This window comes from Pongo abelii, chromosome Y, assembly GCF_028885655.2.
Source record: "Pongo abelii isolate AG06213 chromosome Y, NHGRI_mPonAbe1-v2.0_pri, whole genome shotgun sequence".
Taxonomy (NCBI): Eukaryota; Metazoa; Chordata; class Mammalia; order Primates; family Hominidae; genus Pongo; species Pongo abelii.
The window spans coordinates 1,320,283-1,347,217 of record NC_072009.2 but is presented as its reverse complement, the minus strand read 5'-3'; the positions used below and the strand labels follow the sequence as shown (position 1 = coordinate 1,347,217).

The 26,935-nt window shown below is 50.0% G+C and overlaps 1 protein-coding gene across 1 annotated transcript in view; it reads left to right on the top strand.

The window, feature by feature from the left end:
* Positions 1–25,023, top strand: part of LOC129047333 (P2Y purinoceptor 8) — a 65,218-nt gene extending 40,195 nt beyond the window's left edge. The window contains exon 2 of the mRNA XM_054545444.1: positions 22,702–25,023. Within this exon, the coding sequence (XP_054401419.1) occupies positions 22,726–23,805 (1,080 nt within the window). The 5' untranslated portion in view covers positions 22,702–22,725 and the 3' untranslated portion in view covers positions 23,806–25,023. The remainder of the gene's footprint in view (positions 1–22,701) is intronic.
* The last annotated feature ends 1,912 nt before the right edge of the window (positions 25,024–26,935 follow it).

Sequence of the window (26,935 nt, the reverse complement as noted above, 5' to 3'; positions counted from 1 at the left end):
CGGGAGGATTTCTTGAGTCTAGGAGTTGGTGACCAGCCTGAGCAACAAAGTGTGATCCTGTCTCTAAAAAAAAAAAAAAAAAAAAAAAAGACATTATTAAATCATTAAGGAATCAGATGTTTGCTTAACAAATTCTCCACCTGTCTTTATTTGTCTTTATTTGTGCATGACATGGTTAACTATTTGAGGACCCACCAGGTGATTTTTGGAGTCAATTTGCAAACACTCAGGACTTGAATGGGACACGGAGGATTCTAGTTTTTGCTCAGGAAGGTGCCCCAGCTGCCGCTTCTTCTTCTTCTTCTTTTTTTTTTTTTTATTTTTTTTTTTTTGACAGGGTTTTGCTCTGTCGCCCAGGCTGGAGTGCAGTGGTGCGATCTCAGCTCACTGCAACCTCCGCCTCCCGGGTTCCAGCAATTCTCCCGTCTCAGCCTCCCGAGTAGCTGGAATGACAGGCACCTGCCACGACACCTGGCTAATTTTTTTTTGTATTTTTAGTAGAGACGAGGTTTTGCCATGTTGACCAGGCTGGTCTCGAACTCCCGACCTCATGATCTGCCCGCCTCAGCCTCCCAAAGTGCTGGGATGACTGGTGTGAGCCACCGCGCCCTGCCTGTAATGTTAATTTCTTGTGCTGAGGGGTAGCCTAGGATGGGTACTGCTTTCAAATCTTTTAAAATATCCTTTTCTGTTGGCCTCAGAACCTCCCTTAGGTCACAGAGAGAACAAAGAAATGAGTCTCTGTCTATGATCACTGCTACCTTGGGATCCTTTCATGTTTCACAGGAGAGAGATTGAAACTGGCTCACACGTGGGGAAATACATATACTGGAGGCTTGTCACAGCTGAGGGTTCCCGTCACTGGGGGTTTGGGTCCAGGGAGCAAGAGAAAAACACACTCCTTTGTGTTCAAAGAAAAAAATCTTCCCTGGGTTTAGGGGAGCCCAGCTTTGGGTGGAAGGGAGCCCAGCTTTGGGTTTAGGGGAACCCAGCTTTAGGTCTATAAGGGCCCAGCTTTGGGTTTAGGGGAGTCCAGCTTTGGGTCTAAGGGAGCCCAGCTTTGAGTTTTAGGGGAGCCCAGCTTTGGGTTTAAAGGAGCTCAGCTTTAGGTCTATGATGGCCCAGCTTTGGGTTTAGGAGAGTCCAGCTTTGGGTTTAAGGGAGCTCAGCTTTGAGTTTTAGGGGAGTCCAGCTTTGGGTTTAGTGGAGCTCAGCTTTGGGTTTAAGGGACCCCAGCTTTGAGTTTAGGAGACCCTAGCTTTGGGTCTAAGGGAGCTCAGCTTTGAGTTTTAGGGGAGCCCAGCTTTGGGTTTAGGGGAACCCAGCTTTTTAAGTCTATGAGGGCCCAGCTTTGGGTTTAGGAGACCCCAGCTTTGGGTCTAGGGGAGCCCAGCTTTGAGTTTTAGAGGAGCTCAGCTTTGGGTTTAAGGGAGCCCAGCTTTGAGTTTTAGGGGAGCCCAGCTTTGGGTTTAGAGGAGCTCAGCCTTGGGTTTAAGGGAGAACAGCTTTGAGTTTTAGGGGAGCCCAGCTTTGGGTTTAGAGGAGCTCAGCTTTGGGTTTAAGGGGGAACAGCTTTGAGTTTTAGGGGAGCCCAGCTTTGGGTTTAGTGGAGCTCAGCTTTGGGTTTAAGGAGCCCCAGCTTTGAGTTTAAGGGGAGCCCAGCTTTGGGTTTAGGAGAGTCCAGCTTTGGGTTTAAGGGAGCTCAGCTTTGAGTTTAGGAGACCCCAGCTTTGGGTCTAAGGGAGCTCAGTTTTGAGTTTTAGGGGAGCCCAGCTTTAGGTTTAGGGGAACCCAGCTTTGGGTTTAGGAGAGTCCAGCTTTGGGTCTAAGGGAGCCCAGCTTTGAGTTTTAGGGGAGCCCAGCTTTGGGTTTAGAGGAGCTCAGCTTTGGGTTTAAGGGAGCCCAGCTTTGAGTTTTAGGGGAGCCCAGCTTTGGGTTTAAAGGAGCTCAGCTTTAGGTTTATGAGAGTCCAGCTTTGGGTTTAAGGGAGCTCAGCTTTTAATTTTAGGGGAGCCCAGCTTTGGATTTAGGGGAACCCCGCTTTTTAGGTCTATGAGGGCCCAGCTTTGGGTTTAGGGGAGTCCAGCTTTGGGTCTAAGGGAGCCCAGCTTTGAGTTTTAGGGGAGCCCAGCTTTGGGTTTAAAGGAGCTCAGCTTTAGGTCTATGATGGCCCAGCTTTGGGTTTAGGAGAGTCCGGCTTTGGGTTTAAGGGAGCTCAGCTTTGAGTTTTAGGGGAGTCCAGCTTTGGGTTTAGTGGAGCTCAGCTTTGGGTTTAAGGGACCCCAGCTTTGAGTTTAGGAGACCCCAGCTTTGGGTCTAAGGGAGCTCAGCTTTGAGTTTTAGGGGAGCCCAGCTTTGGGTTTAGGGGAACCCAGCTTTTTAAGTCTATGAGGGCCCAGCTTTGGGTTTAGGAGACCCCAGCTTTGGGTCTAGGGGAGCCCAGCTTTGAGTTTTAGAGGAGCTCAGCTTTGGGTTTAAGGGAGCCCAGCTTTGAGTTTTAGGGGAGCCCAGCTTTGGGTTTAGAGGAGCTCAGCCTTGGGTTTAAGGGAGAACAGCTTTGAGTTTTAGGGGAGCCCAGCTTTGGGTTTAGAGGAGCTCAGCTTTGGGTTTAAGGGGGAACAGCTTTGAGTTTTAGGGGAGCCCAGCTTTGGGTTTAGTGGAGCTCAGCTTTGGGTTTAAGGAGCCCCAGCTTTGAGTTTAAGGGGAGCCCAGCTTTGGGTTTAGGAGAGTCCAGCTTTGGGTTTAAGGGAGCTCAGCTTTGAGTTTAGGAGACCCCAGCTTTGGGTCTAAGGGAGCTCAGTTTTGAGTTTTAGGGGAGCCCAGCTTTAGGTTTAGGGGAACCCAGCTTTGGGTTTAGGAGAGTCCAGCTTTGGGTCTAAGGGAGCCCAGCTTTGAGTTTTAGGGGAGCCCAGCTTTGGGTTTAGAGGAGCTCAGCTTTGGGTTTAAGGGAGCCCAGCTTTGAGTTTTAGGGGAGCCCAGCTTTGGGTTTAAAGGAGCTCAGCTTTAGGTTTATGAGAGTCCAGCTTTGGGTTTAAGGGAGCTCAGCTTTTAATTTTAGGGGAGCCCAGCTTTGGATTTAGGGGAACCCAGCTTTTTAGGTCTATGAGAGCCCAGCTTTGGGTTTAGGAGACCCCAGCTTTGGGTCTAAGGGAGCCCAGCTTTGAGTTTTAGGGAGCTCAGCTTTGGGCTTATGGGAGCCCAGCTTGTGGTCTAAGGGAGCCCAGCTTCGGGTTTAAAGGAGGTCAGCATTGGGTTTAGGAGAGCACAGCTTTGTGGTTAAGGGAACTCAGCTTTGGGTTTAGGGAAGTCCAACTTTGGGTTTTGGGGAGCTCAGCTCTGGGTCTAAGGGAGCCCCTCTTTGGGTTTTAAGGAAGCCTTTTTTTGAGTCTAAGGGAGGGCAGCTTTGGGTTTTAATGGAGCTCCTGTTTGGGTTGTTTTTTTTTTCTTTAGACAAAGTTTTGTTCTTGTTGCCCAGGCTGGAGTGCAGGGGCGCGATCTCAGCTCACCGCCACCTCTGCCTCCCGGGTTCAAGCAATTCTCCTGCCTCAGCCTCCCAAGTAGCTGGGATTACAGGCATGCCCCTCCGTGCCCAGCTAATTTTGTATTTTTAGTAGAGATGGGGTTTCTCCATGTTGGTCAGGCTGGTCTCGAACTCCCAGCCTCAGGTGATCCACCCGCCTCAGCCTCCCAAAGTGCTGGGATTACAGGCGTGAGCCACCACGCCTGGCTCCTGTTTGGGTTTTAAGGGAGCTCCTTTTGGGTTTTAAGGAATCCCTGCTTTGGATCTAAGGGAGCCCAGCTTTGACTTCTGGCAGGAACAAGGTAGTTGAGACCATCTCGGTTTCTTCTCCAGGGATCTTTCTCTTTGACTGCTTTGCTGAGCACATGGCTGGAAACAGGATGAGTAGAATCCACTGAATCACAATTAAACTATCCTAAGGCGAATCAGCATTAACTCACCCTGAGCAACAATCTTTATTTATGTATTTATTTAAATTAAAATAATTGATTTTATCTCTTCTTTTTATTATACTTTAAGTTTTAGGGTACATGTGCACAGCGTGCAGGTTTGTTACATATGGATACGTGAGCCATGTTGGTGTGCTGCACCCATTAACTCGTCATTTAGCATTAGGTATATCTCCTAATGCTATCCCTCCCCCAGCCCACCCCACAACAGGCCCCAGTGTGTGATGTTCCCCTTCCTGTGTCCATATGTTCTCATTGTTTAATTCCCACCTGTGAGTGAGAACATGCGGTGTTTGGTTTTTTGTTCTTGCGATAGTTTGCTGAGAATGATGGTTTCCAGCTTCATCCATGTCCCTATAAAGGACATGAACTCATCATTTTTTATGGCTGCATAGTATTCCATGGTGTATCTGTGCCACATTTTCATAAATGGTGCTGGGAAAACTGGCTAGCCATATGTAGAAAGCTGAAACTGGATCCCTTCCTTACACCTTATACTAAAATTAATTCAAGATGGATTAAAGACTTAAATGTTAGACCTAAAACCATAAAATCCCTAGAAGAAAACCTAGGCAATACCATTCAGGACATAGGCATGGGCAAGCACTTCAGGTCTAGAGCAACGATCTTTAAACAGAGAGCAGCTGTTAGGAAGTCAAGCCTGCAAACCTTCCTGTCACCTCTCTCTCATCTGTTAAACGTATCTGTCTGCCATAACCCGCTAAAACCATTGGCACTGTGGCTCAGTAACGGCAGAAGTGCTTAAATTTCAGCATACGTGCTATTTCCACACTCTTCTTTTGCCGCAGGGCAGGACCCACACACTCAACCACTTTGGGGTTTTTTTTTTTTTCACCCAATGGCATTTCATGTTAATTAGCTTAATTCCACGTACAGTGGCTTCCTGCCTTCCAGAGTAAGGCCAATTTTGCAGCTGCTGTTCAGACATTCCCACCCATGCACACACACACACACACACAAATTAATTTTGTTTCAAAAAGGGGCTTCTTATGTTTCTCAGAATCTGCTCTCTGGCCAGTGATGAAGCCCTGTGCTATATACTCTGAGAGTGAGATACAGAAATCAGAGAAACGCAGCCGCTGCCTTTGCAGAAGACACAGATCAAAATCTACACGGGGTGTCTGCGGATGACAGCATACAAATCTCGCTGGGCAAACCGTCTGCTTGGTTGGGTGATGCAATAGAGGAAAATCAACACACAGCGACAGAGCTCAGAGCATTTCCTACGCATTTTTGTGCTTAGCTAGGAGGATTCTTGCCTTGTGATCTGAGGCCGACACCAGCAGGTCTTCTACCCCCTGACGCCTGCCAGCTGCCAGTTCACTGAGGCTGATGGGTCACTTTGAAGTCAGTAGAACACAGAGTTCGTTCAGAGGCAGGTGTTATCACAGAAACAGGGGTCACTGGGTCTACAAAGATGGGAAACTTTGAGGGTGCGAGGGTTGGAAGCTGAGCTCCACTAAACCCAAAGCTGGACTCTCCTAATCCCAAAGCTGAGTTCTCCTAAACCCAAAGCTGGGATCCCTAAACCCAAAGCTGAGCTCCCCTAAACCCAAAGCTGGGATCCCTTAAATCCAAAGCTTGAAGAAAATGTGACTACATGGCCAGGCATGGTGGCTCACGCCTGTAATCCCAGCACTTTGGGAGGTCGAGGCAGGTGGATCACCGGAGGTCGGGAGTTCGAGACCAGCCTGGCTAATATAGTGAAATCCCATCTCTGCTAAAAACACAAAACTTAGCCAGGCGTGGTGGCAGGTGCCTGTCAGCTACTCTGGAGGCTGAGGCAGGAGAATGGCTTGAACCCGGGAGGCGGAGGTTGCAGGGAGCCAAGGTTGCGCCATTGCACTCCAGCCTGGACCTCAGAGCAAGACTCAGTCTCAGGAAAAAAAAAAAATGTATTGCATGCTGCAGAGTGATCTAAAGGTCAGAGAGTGCAGGGATCCTCTTCTTGTGACCAGCATTCAATGAGAGTTCCGGTACTTCATCTGTTGGTATCTCTAGATCTTAGTCACCCCAAGACCTGTCGGCTGGCATGTCTCGGCGGTATTAATTTGCAATTCCCTGATGAGCTACGACGTGGAGTGATTTTTTCTTAAGTGAATTTGCCTACGAACATCTTGCCTGCAAACATCTTTGGTGAGGCGGCCCATGTTTAAATGGGGTTTTTTTTGTTTTTTTTTTTCCAGTGGTTGAGTCTTAAGAGTTTTTTTGGCAAATTTTGCATACGGGTTCTTTGTTTTAAAAAAAGTTATTTTCTTTCTTTTTATTATTATTTTACTTTAAGTTCTGGGGTACATGTGCAGAACGTGCAGGTTTGTTACACAGGTATACACCTGCCATGGTGGTTTGCTGCACCCATCAACCCATCATCTACATTAGGTATTTGTCCTAATGCTCTCCCTCCCCTTGGCCCCCAGCCCCTGACAGGCCCCGGTGTGTGATGTTCCCCTCCCTGTGTCCCTGTGTTCTCATTGTTCAACTCCCACTTATGAGTGAGAACATGCGGTGTTTGGTTTTCTGTTCCTCTGTTAGTTTCTGAGAATGATGGTTTCCAGCTTCATCCATGTCCCTGCAAAGGACATGAACTCATCCTTTTTTTTTTTTTTTTTTTTTTTTTTTGAGACAGGGCCTTGCTCTGTCAACCAAGCTGGGAGCAGTGGTGCAATGACCACTCACTGCAGCCTCAAACTCCTGGCCTCAAGAGATCTCTCTGTCTCAGCCTCCTGTGTAGCTCGGACTCCAGGGGTGCGCCTCTATGCCCAGCTAATATTTTAAAATTGTTCGTATAGACAAGCTCTCCCTTTTTTTTTTTTTTCAGATGGAGTCTTACTCTGTTGCCCAGGCTGGAGTGCAGTGGCGTGATCTCAGCTCACTGCAACCTCTGCCTCCTGGGTTCAGGCAATTCTACTGGCTCAGCCTCCCGAGTAGCTGGGATTACAGGCGCCCACCACCCCACCCAGCTCATTTTGTATTTTTAGTAGAGATGAGGTTTCATCAGGTTGGCCAGGCTGGTGTCGAACTCCTGACCTCAGGTGATCCGCCCACCTTGGCCTCCCAAAGTGCTGGGATTATAGGCATGAGACACTGTGCCTGGCTAAATTTTGTATTTTTAATAGAGACGAGGTTTCTCCATGTTGACCAAACTGGTCTTGAACTCCTGACCTCATGATCCACCGCCTCGGCCTCCCAAAGTGCTGGGATGACAGGCGTGAGACAGACAAGCTCTCACTTTGTGGCCCACGCTGCTTTCTTTTTTTTTTGTTTTTTTAGACGGCGTCTGGCTTTGTCGCCCAGGCTGGAGTGCAATGGCGCGATCTCGGCTCACTGCAATCTCCGCCTCCTGGGTTGACGCCATTCACCTGCCTCAGCCTCCCGGGACTACAGGAGCCTGCCACCACGCCTGGCTAATTTTTTTATGTTTTTAGTAGAGACAGGGTTTCACCGTGTTAGCCAGGATGGTCTCGATCTCCTGACCTGGTGATCCACACGCCTTGGCCTCCCAAAGTGCAGGGATTACAGGTGTGAGCCACCGCGCCCGGCCCCCACGCTGCTTTCAAACTCCTGAGCTCAAGCATTTCTCCTGCCTGGGCCTCCCCAAGTGCTGGAATTATAGGCATGAGCTACTCTGCACCTGGCCACATACTGGTTACCACGTACATGTTTTGAAAATATCTTCTCCCAGTCTGGGACTTCTCATTCCATTCACAATGTCTTTTGCAGACCAGACGTTTTTGGTTTTGTTTTTATTATTATTATTATTTTTTGAGACAGAGTCTCACTCTGTTGCTCAGGCTAGAGTGCAGTGGCGCAATCTTGGCTCACTGTAACCTCCACCTCCAGGGTTCAAGCGATTCTCCTGCCTCAGCCTCCCAAGTAGCTGGGACTACAGGTACCTGCCACCACACCTGGCTAATTTTTATATTTTTAGTAGAGACGGGGTTTCACCATGTTGGCCAGGCTGGTCTTGAACTCCGGACCTCAGGTGATCCACCTACCTCGGCCTCCCAGAGTGCTCAGATTACAGGTGTGAGCCACCGCACCCAGCTCAGACCAACTTAACCCGAACAAAGTCCAACTTTTCAATTATTTCTTTCTCGATGCTGCCTTTGTTCTGGTGTCTAAGAAGTCATCACCAAATCTGAGATCAATTAGATTCTCTTCTCTACTATCTTCTAGAAGTTTTAAAGTTTTGCATGTTCTATTCAGGTCTGTTAGCTGATGCCCGTAATCCCAACCTTTTGAGAGACCAAGGTGGGCGGATCGCTTGAGCCCAGCTGAGATGGCACCACTGCACTCCAGCCTGGGTGACAGCGTGAAACTCTGTCTCAACAACCAAAAAAAGGACAGTGGAGTATTGGCTAAAAGACACACAGATTTAAGCATAGAGAGCCTAGAAATAAAACCACACAAATATAATCAGTTCCTGTGACATATAAATATTTATGGCCAGGCGTGGTGGCTCACGCCTGTAATCCCAGCACTTTGGGAGGCCGAGGAGGGCGGATCACAAGGTCAGGAGATCGAGACTATCCTGGCTAACACGGTGAAACCCCATCTCTACTAAAAATACAAAAAAGTAGCCAGGCGTGGTGGTGGGTGCCTGTAGTTCCAGCTGCTGGGGAGGCTGAGGCAGGAGAATAGAGTGAACCCGGGAGGCGGAGCTTGCAGTGAGTGCAGATCGCGCCACTGCACTCCAGCCCAGGCAACAGAGCAAGACTGTCTCAAAAGAAAAAAATATAAATATTTATTACCATCCCATTACAAGAGAGAGTCAAAAGGCCCAGCAGACAATGTCTAACAAAGACATCTCCCCAAAGGACACCAGTGGTCAATCAATGTAAAAATATGCCAGCCTGTCTGGGCACAGTGATTCATGCCTGTCACCCCAGCACTTTGGGAGGTTGAGGTGGGCAGATTAGCTGAGGTCAGGAGTTCGAGACCAGCCTGGCCAACATGGTGAAACCCCATCTCTATTAAAAATACAAGAATTGGCCAGGCGCCGTGGCTCACGCCTGTTATCCCAGCACTTTGGGAGACTGAGGCAGCTGGATCACGAGGTCAGGAGATCGAGATCATCCTGGCTAACACGGTGAAACCCCATCTCTACTAAAAATACAAAACATTAGCCGGGCGTGGTGGCGGGTGCCTGTAGTCCCAGCTACTCGGGAGGCTGAGGCAGAAGAATGGTGTGAACCTGGGAGGTGGAGCTTGCAGTGAGCCGAGATCCTGCCACTGCACTCCACCCTGGGTGACACAGTGAGGCTCCATCTCAAAAAAAAAAAAAAAAAAAAATTACAAGAATTAGCTGGTGTGGTGGAGCACACCTGTAATCCCAGCTACTCAGGAGGCTGAGGTGGGAGCATTGCTTGAACCCGGGAAGTGCAAGCTGCAGTGAGCCAAGGTCGTGCCACTGCAGTCCAGCTTGAGTGACAGAGGGAAACTCTGACTCAGCCAATTAAAAAAAAAAAGAAAGAAAAGAAAGAAACATGTCAACCTCTGTTGCTGTGATGAAAAATATGAGTTGAAACCTCTCACCCTTTAGGCAAGTTGCTGTCACCCTTGTTGATGACGGTATGAGAATGAGTGTTGCCCTTGTCTATTAGCTGTAAGTACATATTGGTGAAATTTATTGGGTGGATATTTGGTGATATTCCCTCTGTTTCTATCTTCTGGAAGGAATTATAGAGAATCAATATAATTTCTTCCTTAAATGTTTGGGAAAATTCATCAGTAAACCCATCTGGGCCTGGAGCCTTTTGTTTGGGAAGGTTATTAAATTATCGATTCAATTTCTTTAAGAGATATAGGCTTACTCAGATTGGCTATTTCTTCTTGTGTGAGTTGTCAGATTGTATCCTTTTGTTCTTTTTGTCTAGGTGATCAATTTTATGGGCACAGAATTTATAATATTTCTTTATGATCTTTTTAGTGTCCATGGGATCTGTAGTGATGTCTCCTCTTTCATTTACAGTATTAGTAACTCGTGTTCTCGTTCTTTGTTGTTGTTGTTGTTAGCCTGGCTAGAAGCTTATTACTCTCATTGATTGTTATTTCAAAGAACAAGCCTATGGTTTTGATTTTTGTCTATTGACTTGCTGTTCTCAATTCCACTGATTTCTGTCCTCTATGGATTTCCTATTTTCAAATCCACTGATTTCTCCTCTAATCAAATATTTATGATTTATTTCTTTCTTCTTCCATTAGATTTAATGCTCTTCTTTTTCTAGTTTCTCGAGGTGGAAACAAATTATTGATTTTAGATCTTACTTCCTTTCTAATACATGCATTCCATTTAAAATATGCACACCCTTCAAATCAGCAGATCTTCTCCTAGAAATCGATCCTAGAAAATGTTCTCACAGATACGCACAAAAATACTTACAGAGGAGTGTGTGTAAGCACAGGCTGAAGCAGAGTTGATCCATCCAAATCCCCTCACTGGGGGGCATATGGTTAGAGACACCACAAGACATTCACAAAGGTGGTGACGAGTGTATGTCCTACTATGCAAAATAAAACTTACCTGTGTCTGAAAGGAGGCTCCGGAGCAAACGAACTCCCAGAGGTTACTCCCAAAGGGAAGTGGGACCTGGAGGGGAGAGATACGAAGACAAACACGAATACAGAGCTCTCTATTTCTCTTTATTCTTTTACTCATAACAAGTGTGTGTGTGTGTTCTGTAATTGAAAGGTCTAAAAATTAAACCAAAGTTGAAAACTCAATGGTGTCTGGAAGTTCAGAAGAGGTTGTATCTGTTTCTGTGGCTGAGGGGACTTGGAATGTGAGAACCTGGAAGTGGTGGTATCAACCCCGGTTTTATTAGGATAAGTTGCAGTTCAGTGGCGATGGACCACCAGAAAAGCACACAGCAGGGGACGGGAGGCTTCTGGTATGTTCCATGATAGTCTTTGCACCCTGAGCCCACCACCTAGCCTTTCTGTTTTCCCAGCCCCTGCTATCTATGGTCACGTAAAAAGATACCTGTGCCGGGCACAGTTGCTCACACCTGCAATCCCAGCACTTTGGGAGGCCGAGGTGGGTGGATCATAAGGTCAGGAGTTCGAGACCAGCCTGGCCAACATGCTGAAACCCCCATCTCTACTAAAAATACAAAAATTAGCCGGGCATCGTGGCAGGCGCCTGTAGTCCCAGCTACTCAGGAGGCTGAGGCAAGAGAATCGCTTGAACCTGGGAGGCGGAGGTTGCAGTGAGCCAAGATCGTGCCACTTCACTCCAGCCTGGACAACAAAGCGAGACTCTGTCTCAAATAAATAAATAAATAAAAGATACCTGTGCCACTTCAGCTTCCCATACTGAAAACCTCCAATTCTCTTCCTACTTTCTCCCTCCCAAAAGGACCTGTCTGTCACCCTACAACCTCTCTGCAATCTCTTATCTACAGTCTGCCTTCTGCAATCTCTCCAGTTTATAGGATCCTTGTTTGCAAAAGATATGTTGGTAATAATTTCTGCTTCCCTGCTGTGCACACACACACACACACACACACACACACACACCTGCAAGCGCCATTTTCATTTTAAAAACATTGGTGTCCATCATACAGAGAAATGCTTAGGATTGGAAACAGGAGATACAAATGGAAGGTTCCACATGAGTCAAGAACTTCTCTTTGTCATTGCTTCTGGCCACAGCTGTGACGTCTGACCCCACCCCAGCCCAGGGGCCCAAGAGATGCTTTAGCTCATGTTCCATCTGTCTTCCTGAAGGCCAGGTCTCCTCCTCTGTGATGGGGTGGGAGGTCCGTGACGGCAAGGCAATGAGGGGCACGTGCAGGCATTTTAAGGAATCGCTCTTCATCCATAGCTGGTCACTAACCATGATGAGACCACTGTCCCTTTCCATGACACCAGCTCCTTGCTAGGAACATCTGCCTGGGGTCTTTTGTCCCTGAAAGCCTCTTGCAGACATTCTTTGGAAAGTACTCCTGAGCTCTGTGTGTTGTTGAAGGTTGCTCTTGTCACACATTTGCTTTAGGGCAGGTTTGTCAGCCTCAGCACTGCTGACATTTCACACCAGATGATCCTCTGTGGTGGGGCCATCCTGTGTACTGTAGGGTGTTGAGCAGTGTCCCTGGGATCTACTCACCAGATGCCAGGAGCATCTTCCCAATTATGATACCTTTCCAATTATGATCATTCACATTTGCAAACCATTGAATGGATAAATAATTGATGCATAGACAAATAATTGATAGATGATTGATGAACACGTATATGTGATTGTTAGATAACTGATACACAGATGGTAGATGTAATTAATAGATAATTGATTGATAGGTAATTGATATGAATAGATGACAGATCCATAGAAAGATGATTGATTCATAATTGATAGATGATAGATATGATTGCTAGATAGATAAGTAATTGATAGAAGATTGATAGGTAGATAGATGATTGATTGATAGATAATTGATATAGATAGATGATAGATCAAGGGTTGCAAGACGATTGTCTGATTGATAGATGATTGATATAGACAGATGATAGATGATGGATGGATGACAGGGGTTAAAGCGACAAATGGATTCATGGATAGACAGATGGTGAATTTCTTCTTTTTTTCTTTTTTTTTTTGAGTTGCAGTCTTGCTCTGTCACCCAGGCTGGAGTGTTATGGCACGATCTCAGCTCACTGCAACCTCCTGCCTCCCAGGTTCAAGGGCTTCTCCTGCCTCAGCCTCCCAAGTAGCTGGAATTAGAGGTGCCCGTCACCACACATGGCTAGTTTTTGTATTTTGAGTAGAGACGGGGCTTCACCGTGTTGGCCAAGCTCGTCTCAAACTCCTGACCTCAGGTGATCCACCCACCTCGGCCTCCCAAAGTGCTGAGATTACAGGTGTGAGCCACTGCTCCAGACCGATGGTGAATTTCTTACGCTCAGGCCAGGTTGTCAACCTCAGCACTGTAGATATTTGAGGCTGGATGCTTCTGTGTGGTGGGGACCCTCCTGTGCACGGTAGGGTGTTGAGCGCCATCCCTGGGCTCCACCCACCAGATCCCGATAGCATCCTTCCTTAAGTTGTGACAACCAGGGGTGTCTCCTTCATTTCCAACTATTCTTGAGGGTAGGGAAAGCCTTCTAGGTGACCCTTGTTCTTCTAGACCTGGCATCAGCCGCCTTTGGCTACCTCTTAAACATCTACATGACCCATTATATTTCTTTTTTTTTTTTTTTTTTTTTTTTTTTTTTTTTTTTTTTTGAGACAGAGTCTCGCTTTGTTGCCCAGGCTGGAGTGCAGTGGCGCGATCTTGGCTTACTGCAAGCTCCGCCTCCTGGATTCACGTCATTCTCCTGCCTCAGCCTCCCGAGTAGCTGGGACTACAGGCACCCACCACCACACCCGGCTGTTTTTTTTTTTTTTTTTTTGTATTTTTAGTAGAGACAGGGTTTCACCGTGTTAGCCAGGATGGTCTCAATCTCCTGACCTCGTGATCTGCCCACCTTGGCCTCCCAAAGTGCTGGGATTACAGGCGTGAACCACCGCACCCGGACGACCCTTTATAGTTCTAAATTGATATCAAGGACTCTTGCTCAAACACGTCTGGGTGCAGTAACAGTGACTCTGAGACCACATTGTAAAATCCTGAACAACCTGGTCATAGGAGGTGTCCTGAAGCTGGATTCTTCCCATGACCCTTGTAGGTCAGCATCAGGTGTACACATGTACCTCCTCCCTCCTGGAGCTGGAAGGGGTCTGATGTCTGGGTCATGGAGAGCTCTGGGCAGCTCCTGTGCCATAGATCCACACGTCAAAGGTCAAGAAGATGTCTTGGCCCCTGCAGGGAGATGCTTGAGCAGGGAGCTCTGAACCTTGCTTCTTTCCCTACCCTAGTTGTTCAGTGCTACCATGGCAGGTGAGGAGAGGGTCCTATGCAACCATTCCTCCTGGGCTTTGGCAAATCACATCATAATCTATATGCTCCACTCTGCTAGTGTTGGACGTTTCTCAACAGTAAGTCAACCAAAGAAAGGGGGACTGGGGGACTGCATGAATACACGTTGTTGTTATTGCTTTGCAGTGCCATCTTTATATCTTCAAGTCTTGATATCCTTGTCTTCCATTGAGTTTCTGAGGCCCATTGGCTTGTTCCTCATTTCTTTTTCTTATCCCATAATCTTGTGCTTTTCATGCTTTATCTTTCTTTTAAGGTTCTTCCTCTCTTTTATTTGGTATGAGGACGCTTTCTCGAATTTCTTTGAAGTCTGTTGGTTAAAACTTTTCCTCTCTTTTCTCGGTGTGTTGGTTTGTGACAGCTGCCATAACTAACTGCCACTAATGTGGTGGCTTAAATAACAGCGATGCATTCTCTCCCCATCCTGGAGACCAGAAGTCTGAGATGAAGGTGTCGGCAGGGTTGGTTCCTCATTAGGGCTCTGAGGGAAAATCTGTTCCAAGCTTTGCTCCAGCTTCTGGTGATTTTCTGGAAACAATTGGCATTTCATGGTGGATAGAAGCATCCATCCATGCATCATCTATTCATCCATCCACCCATCTACCCACCCACCCATCTACCCACTCATCCATCCGTCCACCCATCCATCCACCTACCCACTCACCCACTCATCCATCCACCCATCCATACATCCGCCCATCCATCTACCCATCAACCCATCCACTCATCCACCCACACATCCATCCACCTAAACACTGATCCATCTATCCACCCACCCACCCACCCACTTATCCATCCACCCAGCCATCCATCCACACACCCATACACCTATTCATCTATCCATCCACCCATCTATCCATCCACCCATCCATCTACCCATCCTCATCCATTCATCCTCCATCCACTCACCCATCCTCCCACTCATCCATCTATTCATCCATCCATCCACCCACCCATCCACCTACTTGTCTGTCCATCCACCCATTCATCTACCCATCAACCCATCCATTCATCCACCCACACATCCACCTATCCACTCATCCTCATCCATTCATCCTCCATCCACTCACCCATCCTCCCACTCATCCATTTATTCACCCATCCATCCACCCACCCATCCACCTACTTGTCTGTCCATCCACCCATCCATCTACCCATCAACCCATCCATTCATCCACCCACACATCCACCTATCCACTCATCCTCATCCATTCATCCTCCATCCACTCACCCATCCTCCCACTCATCCATTTATTCACCCATCCATCCACCCACCCATCCACCTACTTGTCTGTCCATCCACCCATCCATCTACCCATCAACCCATCCATTCATCCAACCACACATCCACCTATCTAAACACTGATCCATCCGTCCACCCATTCACCCACCTACCCACCCATTCACAAACCCACCTACCATTCATCCACCCATCCACCCTCCCATCCACCTACCCATCCATCCACTCATCCATGCATCCATCCATCCACCCACTCATTCATCTATCTACCCATCCATCCACCCATCCATCTACCTACTCATCTATACATCCACCCATCCATCTACCCATCAACCATCAATTCATCCACCCACACATCCACCTATCTAAACACTGATCCATCTATCCACCCATCCACCCAGCCACCCACTCACCCATTCACAAACACACCCACCATTCATCCATCCACCCATCCATCTACCCATCCCCATCCATTCATCATCCATCCATCTACCCATCCACCCACTCATCCATCTATTCACCCATCCATCCACCCACCCATCTACCTACTCATCTATATATCCACCCACCCATACATCCACCCATCAATCTACCCATCAACCCATCAATTCATCCACCCACACATCCACCTATTTAAACACTGATCCATCCATCCACCCATCCACTCACCCACCCACTCACCCATTCACACACCCACCCACCATTCATCCACCCTTCCACCCACCCATCCATCTACCCATCACCATCCATTCATCATCCATCCACCCACTCATCCATCTATCATCAATCACCCATCCATCCACCCACCCATCCACCTACTCATCTCTACATCCACCCATCCATCTACACATCAACCCATCAATTCATCCACCCACACTTCCATTCATGTAAACACTGATCCATCCATCTGCCCATCCACCTACCCACTCACTCACCCATTCACAAACCCACCCACCATTCATCCACCCTTCCACCCACCCATCCATCTACCCATCCCCATCCATCCATCCATCCACCCACCCATCCACCTACTCATCTATACATCTATACATCCACCCATCCATCTATCCACCAACCAATCAATTCATCCACCCACACATCCATTCACGTAAACACTGATCCATCCATCTACCTGTCCACTCACCTACCCACCCACCATTCATCTACACATTCACCCTCCCACCCACCCACCCATCCATCCACTCAATCCATCCATCCATCCACTCCATCCATCCATCCATCCATCCATCTACCCATCCGTCCACCCATGCACTCAACCACTCACCCACCCATCCATCCATTCATCCATCCATCCACTCACCCATGTACCCATTCATCCACCCATCTATGCATCTACCCATCCATCTACCCACCCATCCATCCGTTTATTCACCCATCTACCCATCCATCCACGCTCATCTCTGTCTTCATCTTCCCATGCCTTCTCTCTGTGTCTGTTCCTAAATTTCTCTTTCTCCTAAGGACACCAGTGAATTTTATTAGGGCCTCTCCCTACTGTATTATGACCACATTTTGACTTCACTAATGACATAGACGCAGGCCCTATTTCTAAGTAAGAAATGGCCATAATAACGAGAGGATCAGCCAGGGTGTGGCCCACGATAACTTCCTCCTACGTAATCAAAGTAGGTAATTGAAGCCAGCGTCTGTTTTGATTGTCTTCCAGCACCACAGCTCCAACAGAGAATGCCATTTGCTGCCTTTGGGGTTGAGGGCCTCCTGAGGCAGCCCTATCAAAAGAACCACAAACTGGGTGGTGCAAACATCCCCAGAAAACCAGAAAGGAGAGCAGACGACAAGCACGGGGCTGGCTTGTGGTTCCTTAGGGCTGGGTCCTCTCACTCCCCTGTGTGTTCAACAGCTGGGACAGCCCCCAGCACTCAGGAAAGAGGGGTGGTTATAGCCAGAAGACAATAGCTGGCAAAAAAGGGTCTGTCACCGGCATGCAATCCCTGCTGCCCATGAGGAGATGACTTTTGTCTCTTTCTCATCCCAACCCTGTAAGGTCCACCCCGAACAAGACTGTAGGATCACTGTACTCAGCATCTGAACCCTTTAGAAAGGGGTTTCCAGGGCTGGGAATGAGGGGAGAGCAGCTTTATTCACAATAGCCAAGAATCAGGAACACGCCAGGCGCGGTGGCTCACACCTGTCATCCCAGCACTTTGGGAGGCCGAGGAGAGTGGATCACCTGAGGTCAGCAGCTCGCAACCAGCCTGGTCAACATGGTGAAACCCCATCTCTACTAAAAATACAAAAATTAGCCGGGTGCGGTGGTGCGTGCCTGTCATCCCAGCTACTCCAGAGGCTGAGGCAGGAAAATCACTTGAACCGGGGAAGAAGAGGTTGCCATGGGCAGAGATCACACCATTACACTCCAGCCTGGGAAAAAAGACCAAAACTCCCTCTCAAAAAAAAAAATTACAAAAAAATTAGCCAGGTGTGGTGGCAGGTTCCTGTAGCCCCAGCTACTTGGGAGGCTGAGGCAGGAGAATTGCTTGAACCCAGGAGGCAGATGTTGCACTGAGCTGAGATTGTGTTACCACACTCCAGCCTGGGCAACAGAGCAAGACTCCATCTCAAAAAAAAAAAAAAAAACCAGAAAGAACCAAAATGTCCATCCACAGGATAGACCACAGAATGTGGTCTATCCACTGAAAGGACTGAAACTCTGACACAGGCTGCAGCGTGGATGAACTTTGAAGACCCCTGGCTCAGTGACAGAAGCTAGACACAAAACACGACATATTGTAGAATTTTATTCTTACAAAATATCTAGAATAGGCAAATCCACAGAGGCAGGAAGCAGATTTGAGGTTGACAGGGGCTGCGGACAGCAAAGAACAGGATTAACAGTTGTGGGGTTCTGAAGGGTTTTTGTTTTGTTTTGTTTTGTTTTGAGATGGAGTTTTGCTTTTGTTGCCCAGGCTGGAGTGCAATGGCGTGATCTTGGCTCACTGCAACCTCTGCTCCCCACCCAGGTTCAAGCGATTCTCCTGCCTTAGCCTCTGGAGTAGCTGGGATTACAGGCACGTGCCACAACACCCTGTTAAATTTTTTTTGTATTTTTAGTAGAGACAGTGTTTCACCACGTTGGGCAGGCTGGTCTCAAACTCCTGACCTCAGATGATCCACCCGCCTCGGCCCCCCAAAGTGATGGGATTACAGACGTGAGCCACCACACCTGGTCCATTTTTGTGTGTGTGTGTGTGTGTGTGTGTTTTTGTAATTTTAGTAGCAACAGGATTTCACCATGTTGGGCAGGCTGGTCTCGAACTCCTGACCTCAGGTGATCCACCCGCCTTGGCCTCCCAAAGTGCTGGGATTACAGGCGTGAGCCATGATGCCTGGCCAGGTTCTGAGTTTTGTTTAGGAAGAAAAATGGTTCTGGAATTGCATTATGGTGTTGTTTGCACATCTGTGAATACGTTAAAAACCACTGAACTATATGAATGAGTGAAAGCTTATGGTATGTAACTCACATCTTGGTAAAGCTGTTTTTTTGTTTCTTTTGTTTTGAGACAGAGTCTTGCTCTGTTGCCCAGGCTGGAGTGCAGTGGCGCGATCTCGGCTCACTGCAAGCTCCGCCTCCCAGGTTCACGCCATTCTCCTGCCTCAGCCTCCCGAGTAGCTGGGACTCGCCACCACGCCTGGCTAATTTTTTTTTTTTTTTTTTTTTTTTTAGTAGAGACGGGGTTTCACCGTGTTAGCCAGGATGGTCTCGATCTCCTGACCTCGTGATCTGCCCACCTCAGCCTCCCAAAGTGCTGGGATTATAGGTGTGAGCCACTGCACCTGGCCGGTAAAGCTGTTTTAAGAAGAAATAAATGAGAGGGCTGGGGGAGATACACACAGACCCTCAAGAGGAGACAAACATTGCTGGATGCATTGCTGCCAGACAGGTGTGCATTTTCCTGCAAAGCATAAGAAAAAGGGTCCAACCTGGCCAGGTGCAGTGGCTCACGCCAGTCATCCCAGCACTTTGGGAGGCTGGGGCTGGTGGATCACCTGAGGTCAGGAATTCAAGACCAGCCTGGCTAACACGGTGAAACTCTTTTTGGGGCTACAAAAAATAAAAAATCAGCCGGGCGTGATGGTGCATGCCTGTAATCCCAGCTACTCGGGAGGCTGAGGCAGGAGAATCACTTGAAGCAGGGAGGCAGAGGTTGCAGTGAGCCGAGATCACGCCATTGCATTCCAGCCTGAATGACAGACTGCGAAAAGAAAAGAGGGGAGAGGGGAGAGGGAAGGAGAGGAGAGAGGGAAGGAGAGGAGAGAGGGAAGGAGAGGAGAGAGGGAGGGAGAGGAGAGAGGGAAGAAGAGGGGAGAGGGGAGAGGGGAGAGGAGAGAAGAGAGAGGAGGGGAGGGTCACACCTACAGCCCCTGAGCGCCCACCTGTGGTCGGTCCATTGCTTCAGACAATTCAGTGCCCAGATATTTCTGGAGAGCCATCTCTGCAGGCCAGACACCGCCAAGAACAACCGTTGTGCTGATTTTCTAAAATTTCCATCCTGCCCCCTCCAGCCTCGGCGGGGCCCAAACCGCAAGCCGGTGCCTCCTGTGTCAGGGCAGCTGGCGTCAGTTAGAGGTAATTTCTTGATTAATCATCTGCGTTGCTCAGCAGTCCTGTCTGTCTGTCTTCCCTGGGGGCTGTCCGGTGGCCACAGGGGACAGACTCGAAATTGCAACAGATCTGGCTGCTAAGAGGCTGCTTGCTGGATCCTCAGACCACACAAGTACAGACATGAGGGTGACTGGGTGAGGCCGCCATTCAGGACTTTCAACAGCACGTGGTGTTTAAATGTGTGCGAGGCACAGCTGCCTACCTGGGGAGTTAAAACAACAAGTTCCAGCCCAGGTGTGCTGGCTCACGCCTGTAATCCCAATGCTTTGGGAGACCAAGGCAGGAGGACTGCTTGAGGCCAGGAGTTTGAGACCAGCCAGGGCAACATAGCAAACTCCATGTCTGCAAAAAATAAAAATATTAGCTGCGCATGGTGGCATGAACCTGCAGTCCCAGCTGCTCAGGAGGATTGCTTGAGGCCAGGAGTTTGAGACCAGCCTGGGAAACATAGCAAAACTCCGTATCTATAAAAAATAAAAATATGAGCTGGGCATGGTGGTCATCTCACCTGTAGTCCCAGCTACTCAGGAGGCTGAGGCAAGAGGATTGCTTGAGGCCAGAAGTTTGAGACCAGCCTCAGAAACACAGCAAAACTCAGTATCTACAAAAAATAAAAATATTAGCTGGGCGTGGTGGCATGAACCTGCAGTCCCAGCTAGTCAGGAGGCTGAGGCAGGAGGATTGCTTGAGGCCAGGCGTTGAAGGCTGCAGTGAGTTACGTTTGCACCACTGCCCTCCAGCCTGGGCAACAAGGCAAGACCCCATCTCTATAAAACAAACAAACAAAAACAAACAAACAAAAGAACAATTCCAGGGCACCCCTGTTTCCAGCTGTGTCCCCTTTACATTCTCAAAATAAAAATAGTGTCCCTTTGACAGACACTTTTTCATCATCAGTTGATGGATAAAGCGTCTCTCCTTCCAGACGTCCCCCACGGCCACACCAAGCAGAACCCCAAGAAGCAAGGGTCTGCTTTTCCTCCTGAAGCCATAGGTGGCTGGCGGTGCCCAGCTGGCCGTGGGGGGCGGTGCTGACTCGTGCATAACCATAGGTTTCACACCTGGGCACGTACCGGCGGGGCAGAAAACTTCTCCCTGAAACTGAAACGAAAATTCTGGGCCATTTTAAAACCAGTTTGAGGAAGCTGTTTGTACAGTAGTTGGTAAGAAGTCACAGGTCTCCTCTGGAGGAAGAAAGAGCAGGGAGGAGCTGTGGGTTGACATGGGTGTTAAAAGCTAGAAAGACTTTGGAGGCTGTGGGTTCGTCTCCTGGCACTCGGATTGTGTGTTTTCTGCTGATAGACGCTTTGTGGGAGGATGTCCCCAGACTAATGCTCCTGGGGTGTCAAGAATTCCCATTTAGACCACTCTGGGGGCTGACAGTGGCCTTGTGGTTTCCATCCACGGGGGACACGGAGTGAGTCGTGAGGTTTGTATGACAATGCGTTCAACCTGCCCAGGGCAGCCACGAGCCCCACTGTGGATCTTCTAAGAGTCTCAGCCTCTGACATGGGCCGAGGTCTCCAATGACCTCCCTGATCCAAGGAAGGAGGGGATGGAGGGAGGGGGGGAGGGAAGGAAGGAAGGGAGGAAAGAAAGACGGAGGGAAGGAAGGAACGAAGGAGGGAGGGAGGGAAGAGAAGGAAGGATGGGAGGGAGGAAGGAGGGAAAGGCGGGAGGGAGGGAGAGAGGGAGGGAGGGAGAGAGGGAAGGAGGGAGGAAGGAAGGAAGGAAGGGAGGGAGGAAGGAGGGAAAGGCCGGAGGGAGGGAGAGAGGGAAGGAGGGAGGAAGGAAGGAAGGAAGGGAGGAAGGTAGGAAAGAGAGAGGGAGGGAGGGAAGGAAGGAAGGAGGGAGGGAGGAAGGAGGGAAAGGCTGGAGGGAGGGAGAGAGGGAAGGAGGGAGGAAGGAAGGAAAGAAGCAAGGCAGGGAGGAAGGGAGGAAAGAGAGACGGAGGGAGGGAAGGAAGGAAGGATGGGAGGAAGGAAGGAGGGAAGGGAGGAAGGGAGGAAAGAGAGATGGAGGGAAGGAAGGAAGGAGGGAAGGGAGGAAGGGAGGAAAGAGAGATGGAGGAAGGAAGGAAGGAAGGAGGGAGGGAGGGAAGAGAAGGAAGGATGGGAGGAAGGAAGGAGGGAAAGGAGGGAAGAAGGAAAGAAGGAAGGAAGGAAGGGAGGAAAGAGAGAGGGAGGAAGGAAGGAAGGAGGGAGGGAGGGAAGAGAAGGAAGGATGGGAGGAAGGAAGGAGGGAAAGGCCGGAGGGAGGGAGAGAGGGAGGGAGGGAGAGAGGGAAGGAGGGAGGAAGGAAGGAAGGAAGGGAGGAAGGGAGGAAAGAGAGAGGGAGGAAGGAAGGAAGGAGGGAGGGAGGGAAGAGAAGGAAGGATGGGAGGAAGGAGGAAAGAAAAGAGGGAGGGAAGGAAGGAGAGAGGAGAAAGAGGAAAGACAGAAGGAAGGTAGGAAGCAAGGGGAAAGGGAGGAAGGGAGGGAAAGAAGGAAGGAGGGAAGGAAGAAAGGAGGGAAGAAAGAAAGGGAAGGAAGGAAGAAAGAAGAGAAGGAATGGAGGGAGGGAGTGAGGGAAGGAAGGATGGGAAGAAGGGAGGGAGGAGAAAAGAAAGGAAGGGAATGAGGGAGGGAAGGAAAGAGGGAAGAAGAGAAGGAAGGAGAGAGGAGGAAGGAAGAAGAAAGGGGAGAAGACAGGAAAGAAGAAGAGAATGACAGAGGGTGAAGAAAGGAGGCGGAGACGGAGGGAGGGAAGGAGGAGAGGGAAGGAGGAAATAAGGGAGGGAGGGATGGAGGAGACAGGAGACCCTGCTAAAGCATTTCCCCCGCCTTGGTCCCCGGGGAGCGGCGCTCAGGAGCCCTCCCGACAGCCACCTCCTCACCTGCGCCCCTGATCCGTGCACCCTTCCCTTGCAGAGCCCGGGCGAGGATCCCTCCAGGATGCAGGTCCCGAACAGCACCGGCCCGGACAACGCGACTCTACAGATGCTGCGGAACCCGGCGATCGCGGTGGCCCTGCCCGTGGTGTACTCGCTGGTGGCGGTGGTCAGCATCCCGGGCAACCTCTTCTCTCTGTGGGTCCTGTGCCGGCGCATCGGGCCCAAATCCCCGTCGGTCATCTTCATGATCAACCTGAGCGTCACGGACCTGATGCTGGCCAGCGTGTTGCCTTTCCAAATCTATTACCATTGCAACCGCAACCACTGGGTATTCGGGGTGCTGCTTTGCAACGTGGTGACCGTGGCCTTTTACGCAAATATGTATTCCAGCATCCTCACCATGACGTGTATCAGCGTGGAGCGCTTCCTGGGGGTCCTGTACCCGCTCAGCTCCAAGCGCTGGCGGCGGCGTCGTTACGCGGTGGCCGCGTGTGCAGGGACCTGGCTGCTGCTCCTGACCGCCCTGTCCCCGCTGGCGCGCACCGATCTCACCTACCCGGTGCACGCCCTGGGCATCATCACCTGCTTCGACGTGCTCAAGTGGACGATGCTCCCCAGCATGGCCATGTGGGCCGTGTTCCTCTTCACCATCTTCATCCTCCTGTTCCTCATCCCGTTCGTGATCACCGTGGCTTGTTACACGGCCACCATCCTCAAGCTGTTGCGCACGGAGGAGGCGCACGGCCGGGAGCAGCGGAGGCGCGCGGTGGGCCTGGCCGCGGTGGTCTTGCTGGCCTTTGTCACCTGCTTCGCCCCCAACAACTTCGTGCTGCTGGCGCACATCGTGAGCCGCCTGTTCTACGGCAAAAGTTACTACCACGTGTACAAGCTCACGCTGTGTCTCAGCTGCCTCAACAACTGTCTGGACCCGTTTGTTTATTACTTTGCTTCCCGGGAATTCCAGCTGCGCCTGCGGGAATATTTGGGCTGCCGCCGGGTGCCCAGAGACCCCCTGGACACGCGCCGCGAGAGCCTCTTCTCCGCCAGGACCACGTCCCTGCGCTCCGAGGCCTGTGCGCTCCCGGAGGGGCTGGAGGGAGCCCCCAGGCCCGGCCTCCAGAGGCAGGAGAGCTTGTTCTGAGTCCCGGGGGCGCCGCTTGGAGAGCCGGGGGCGCAGCTTGGAGATCCAAGGGCGCATGGAGAGGCCACGGTGCCAGAGGTTCAGGGAGAACAGCTGCATTGCTCCCAGGCACTACAGAGGCCGGGTGGGGAAGGGTCTCCAGGCTTTATTCCTCCCAGGCACTGCAGAGGCCGGGTGGGGAAGGGTCTCCAGGCTTCACTCAGGATACAGAAACAAGCAAAGCCCAGCAGTGCACAGGGCGCTTTGTTATCCTGCAGAGAGTACCTCTGCCTCTCTCTGCCGCGGGACGGCTTGTGCCACCATGCCCGGCTAATTTTTGTATTTTTTTAAATAGAGCCGGGGTGTCACCCCCGAGCTCCTTAGACACTCCTTCTCACACCTGTCCATACCCGAGCGTGGATATTCAACCAGCCCCACTGCCTCCCCGACTCGGTTTCTGGGTATCCTCCCTGGGCGACCTGCGAGCCCCATTCCCAGCTCTTCTCCTTGCTGATATCCTCCCTTAGCTGTGGTTCTGGCCTTCTCCGTTCTCCTCCAGGGGTTCTGGTCTCCGTAGCCTGGTGCACACCGAAATTTCTGTTTATTTCACTCAGCAGCACTGTGGGTTGCAGTGTTTGGAATTCTTCTTTCAGAGGAGCACCTGGGACTCCTGCAAGTCAGCTACTCTCCGTCCCCACTTCCTCCCCACACACACACACACACACACCCCACCCCCTCAACCCTGGAGCTGACCAAGGTGATTTTTGGCACAGTTGTTCTGACCTGGCTTGGTGGGACCCCACCCCTATTCTGCTTCTGTGCATCCCTGATAGAGAAGGAGGTCCCATCAAGCCCCTGGAACACACTCAGGCCTCCCTGACTCAGGACAAGGACCACGGGAGGCACAGGTGTGGAAAGGAGGCTCCGTGAGATGGGCCCCAGCCCGTCCCAACTCAACGGTGCAGCTTGATTCGGGAGTTCCACACCTCCTGCCCATTCTCTGCGTCCTTTTCCCCCACGGAGAGCCTCAGCCATGGCAAGTCCATCCGGAGTCCGGGGAGCAGACAACTGGTCTGACCCATGAGACCGTTTGGAGACCAAGCAGCAGATGTAGGTGTGGACCCCAGGAACTTACAGTGGTGTCAGCCGCTGAGCCCCCTCCATGCTGTGTGGGTGGTGAGCAGGCTGTGTCTTTGTCTTTCTTCTTCTGCAAGGGGTATGCCTGCACCAGCCCCAAGACCTGAGCTGGTTTAGTGCAAAGAAGAGCTCTGACTCCCCATGGGTGTGGGAACATCACGTGGAGTTGGATCCCAGGCTCTCTTGGGTGAGAAAGATCATTCTGGAGGTGGGAATGGGAGAGCTGCCTGTCTGCCCAGGGGCTCTGCGTCTCCATGGTGGGTGGCCTTGGATGTCCAGCCCCTCCCTTTCTGTGCACTGGGGACACTGATGGAGGCTGAAGCTGCTGTTCAGAGGCCCTCTATTGGTGCCTCTCTCCTGCTGTCATCACTATGGCAGGAAAACAGAGATGGTTTAGTAATGAATTATCATTCCCAAAACCCGTGTCCACCTGGAACATCACGATGGGACCATGTTTGAAAATCGGGTCTTTACAAATGTAATTAAGTAATGGGCCCAATCCAGTGTCCCTATGAGAGACGGAAGAGGAGACACAGACACAAAGGAGGAGGCCACATAAAGACAGAGGCAGAGACTGCAGCGATGCGGCCACAAGCCCAGGGATGCCTGGAGTCCCCAGGAGCTGGGAGAGGCAGGAAGCATCCTCCCCTAGAGTCTCTGGAGGGAACTGGATATAATTGTAGTGGATTGAATAGTGGCCCCCAGAAACATTCGTCCCTATCTAATGCTCAGATTCTGTGAGTAAGACCTTATTTGGAAATAGGGTCTTTGCAGATGCGATTAAGTTAAGGACCTTGAGACTGGATCATTCTGGATTAAGGCGGGCCCTAAATGCAATGACAGATGTCCTTCTAAGACACAGAGGAGGAGACACAGACACAGAGGAGAAGCCCACGTGGAGATGGAGGCAGAGACTGGAGTGATGCGGCCACAAGCCCAGGGACACCTGGAGCCCCCAGGAGCTGGGAGAGGCAGGAAGGATCCTCTCCTAGAGCCTCCAGGGGGAACTGGAGGATGCGTAAGAGACCCAGAACTTCCACAGAAGGAGGAAAATTAACCTCCTACTTCTCTAGACTGTTCCAAAGCTGAACCCTAGAAAGCAAAGCTGATACAGAAGCATCCAGGACAGAAAGTCCTCAGTCAGCAACAGACCCCGCAGGAGCACAGGCCGCAAGTGCTGAGCGTGGGCCTTGGGTGTGTCTCATGGGGGAAAAAAAAAACTGTGAAAAACCTCAGAGTAGCAACTTCACAGCAACATACGGACGATCCCTAAACTGCCTTGTAAACAAAAATGAGAGCTGTGTCAGAGGAAGCCGAGACAATATCCTTCCTCGACAACGTGCGAGAACCCTGATGTCCCCCAGCAAATGAAGACGTTGCAAGCAGGCAAAATGCATCGATTTTTTTTTTCTCTCAGTATGATGATTTTTGCAGCCACTTGGCTATGGAGAGCAGCCGACACCCCCTCTTACAGCCGTGGATGTTTCCTGGAAGCTGACTCAGTCTGTTCACTGGCTGAGCTTTGAGTGAAAAGATAACACAGGTCTATTGACTCACACACATGTTTTAAGATGGAAAACTTTACTTCTGTTCTTGGCAGGACGTGGAGAGAGGAAGGTATTCCAAAAAGTCTCAGCCTCCATCAAGGCGTGGCGTCTCATGCCGGTAATCCCAGCACTTTGGGAGGCTCAGGCGGGAGGACTGATTGAGTCCGGGAGTTCAAGGGCCAACCTAGGCAACGCAGTGAGACCCTATCTCTGTAAAAAATAAAAATAAAACATAAAAAAAACCATGAGCTTTGATGCTGCTTCTATTTTTTCCCAGTGCACAGGGCAAATGTGTTTCTGTCTCTGATTTCTGCAGGACTTGCATTTTAAACACACATCCCATTTTATGCTGGATCCAATGTCTTATCCTCTTCATAGGCTCCTTGTCTTGGTCCGTTTATCCTGCTGGAAACAAACAAAAAAACAAACAAACAAACAAAACACCATTGCATAACTCAGAGATCTCT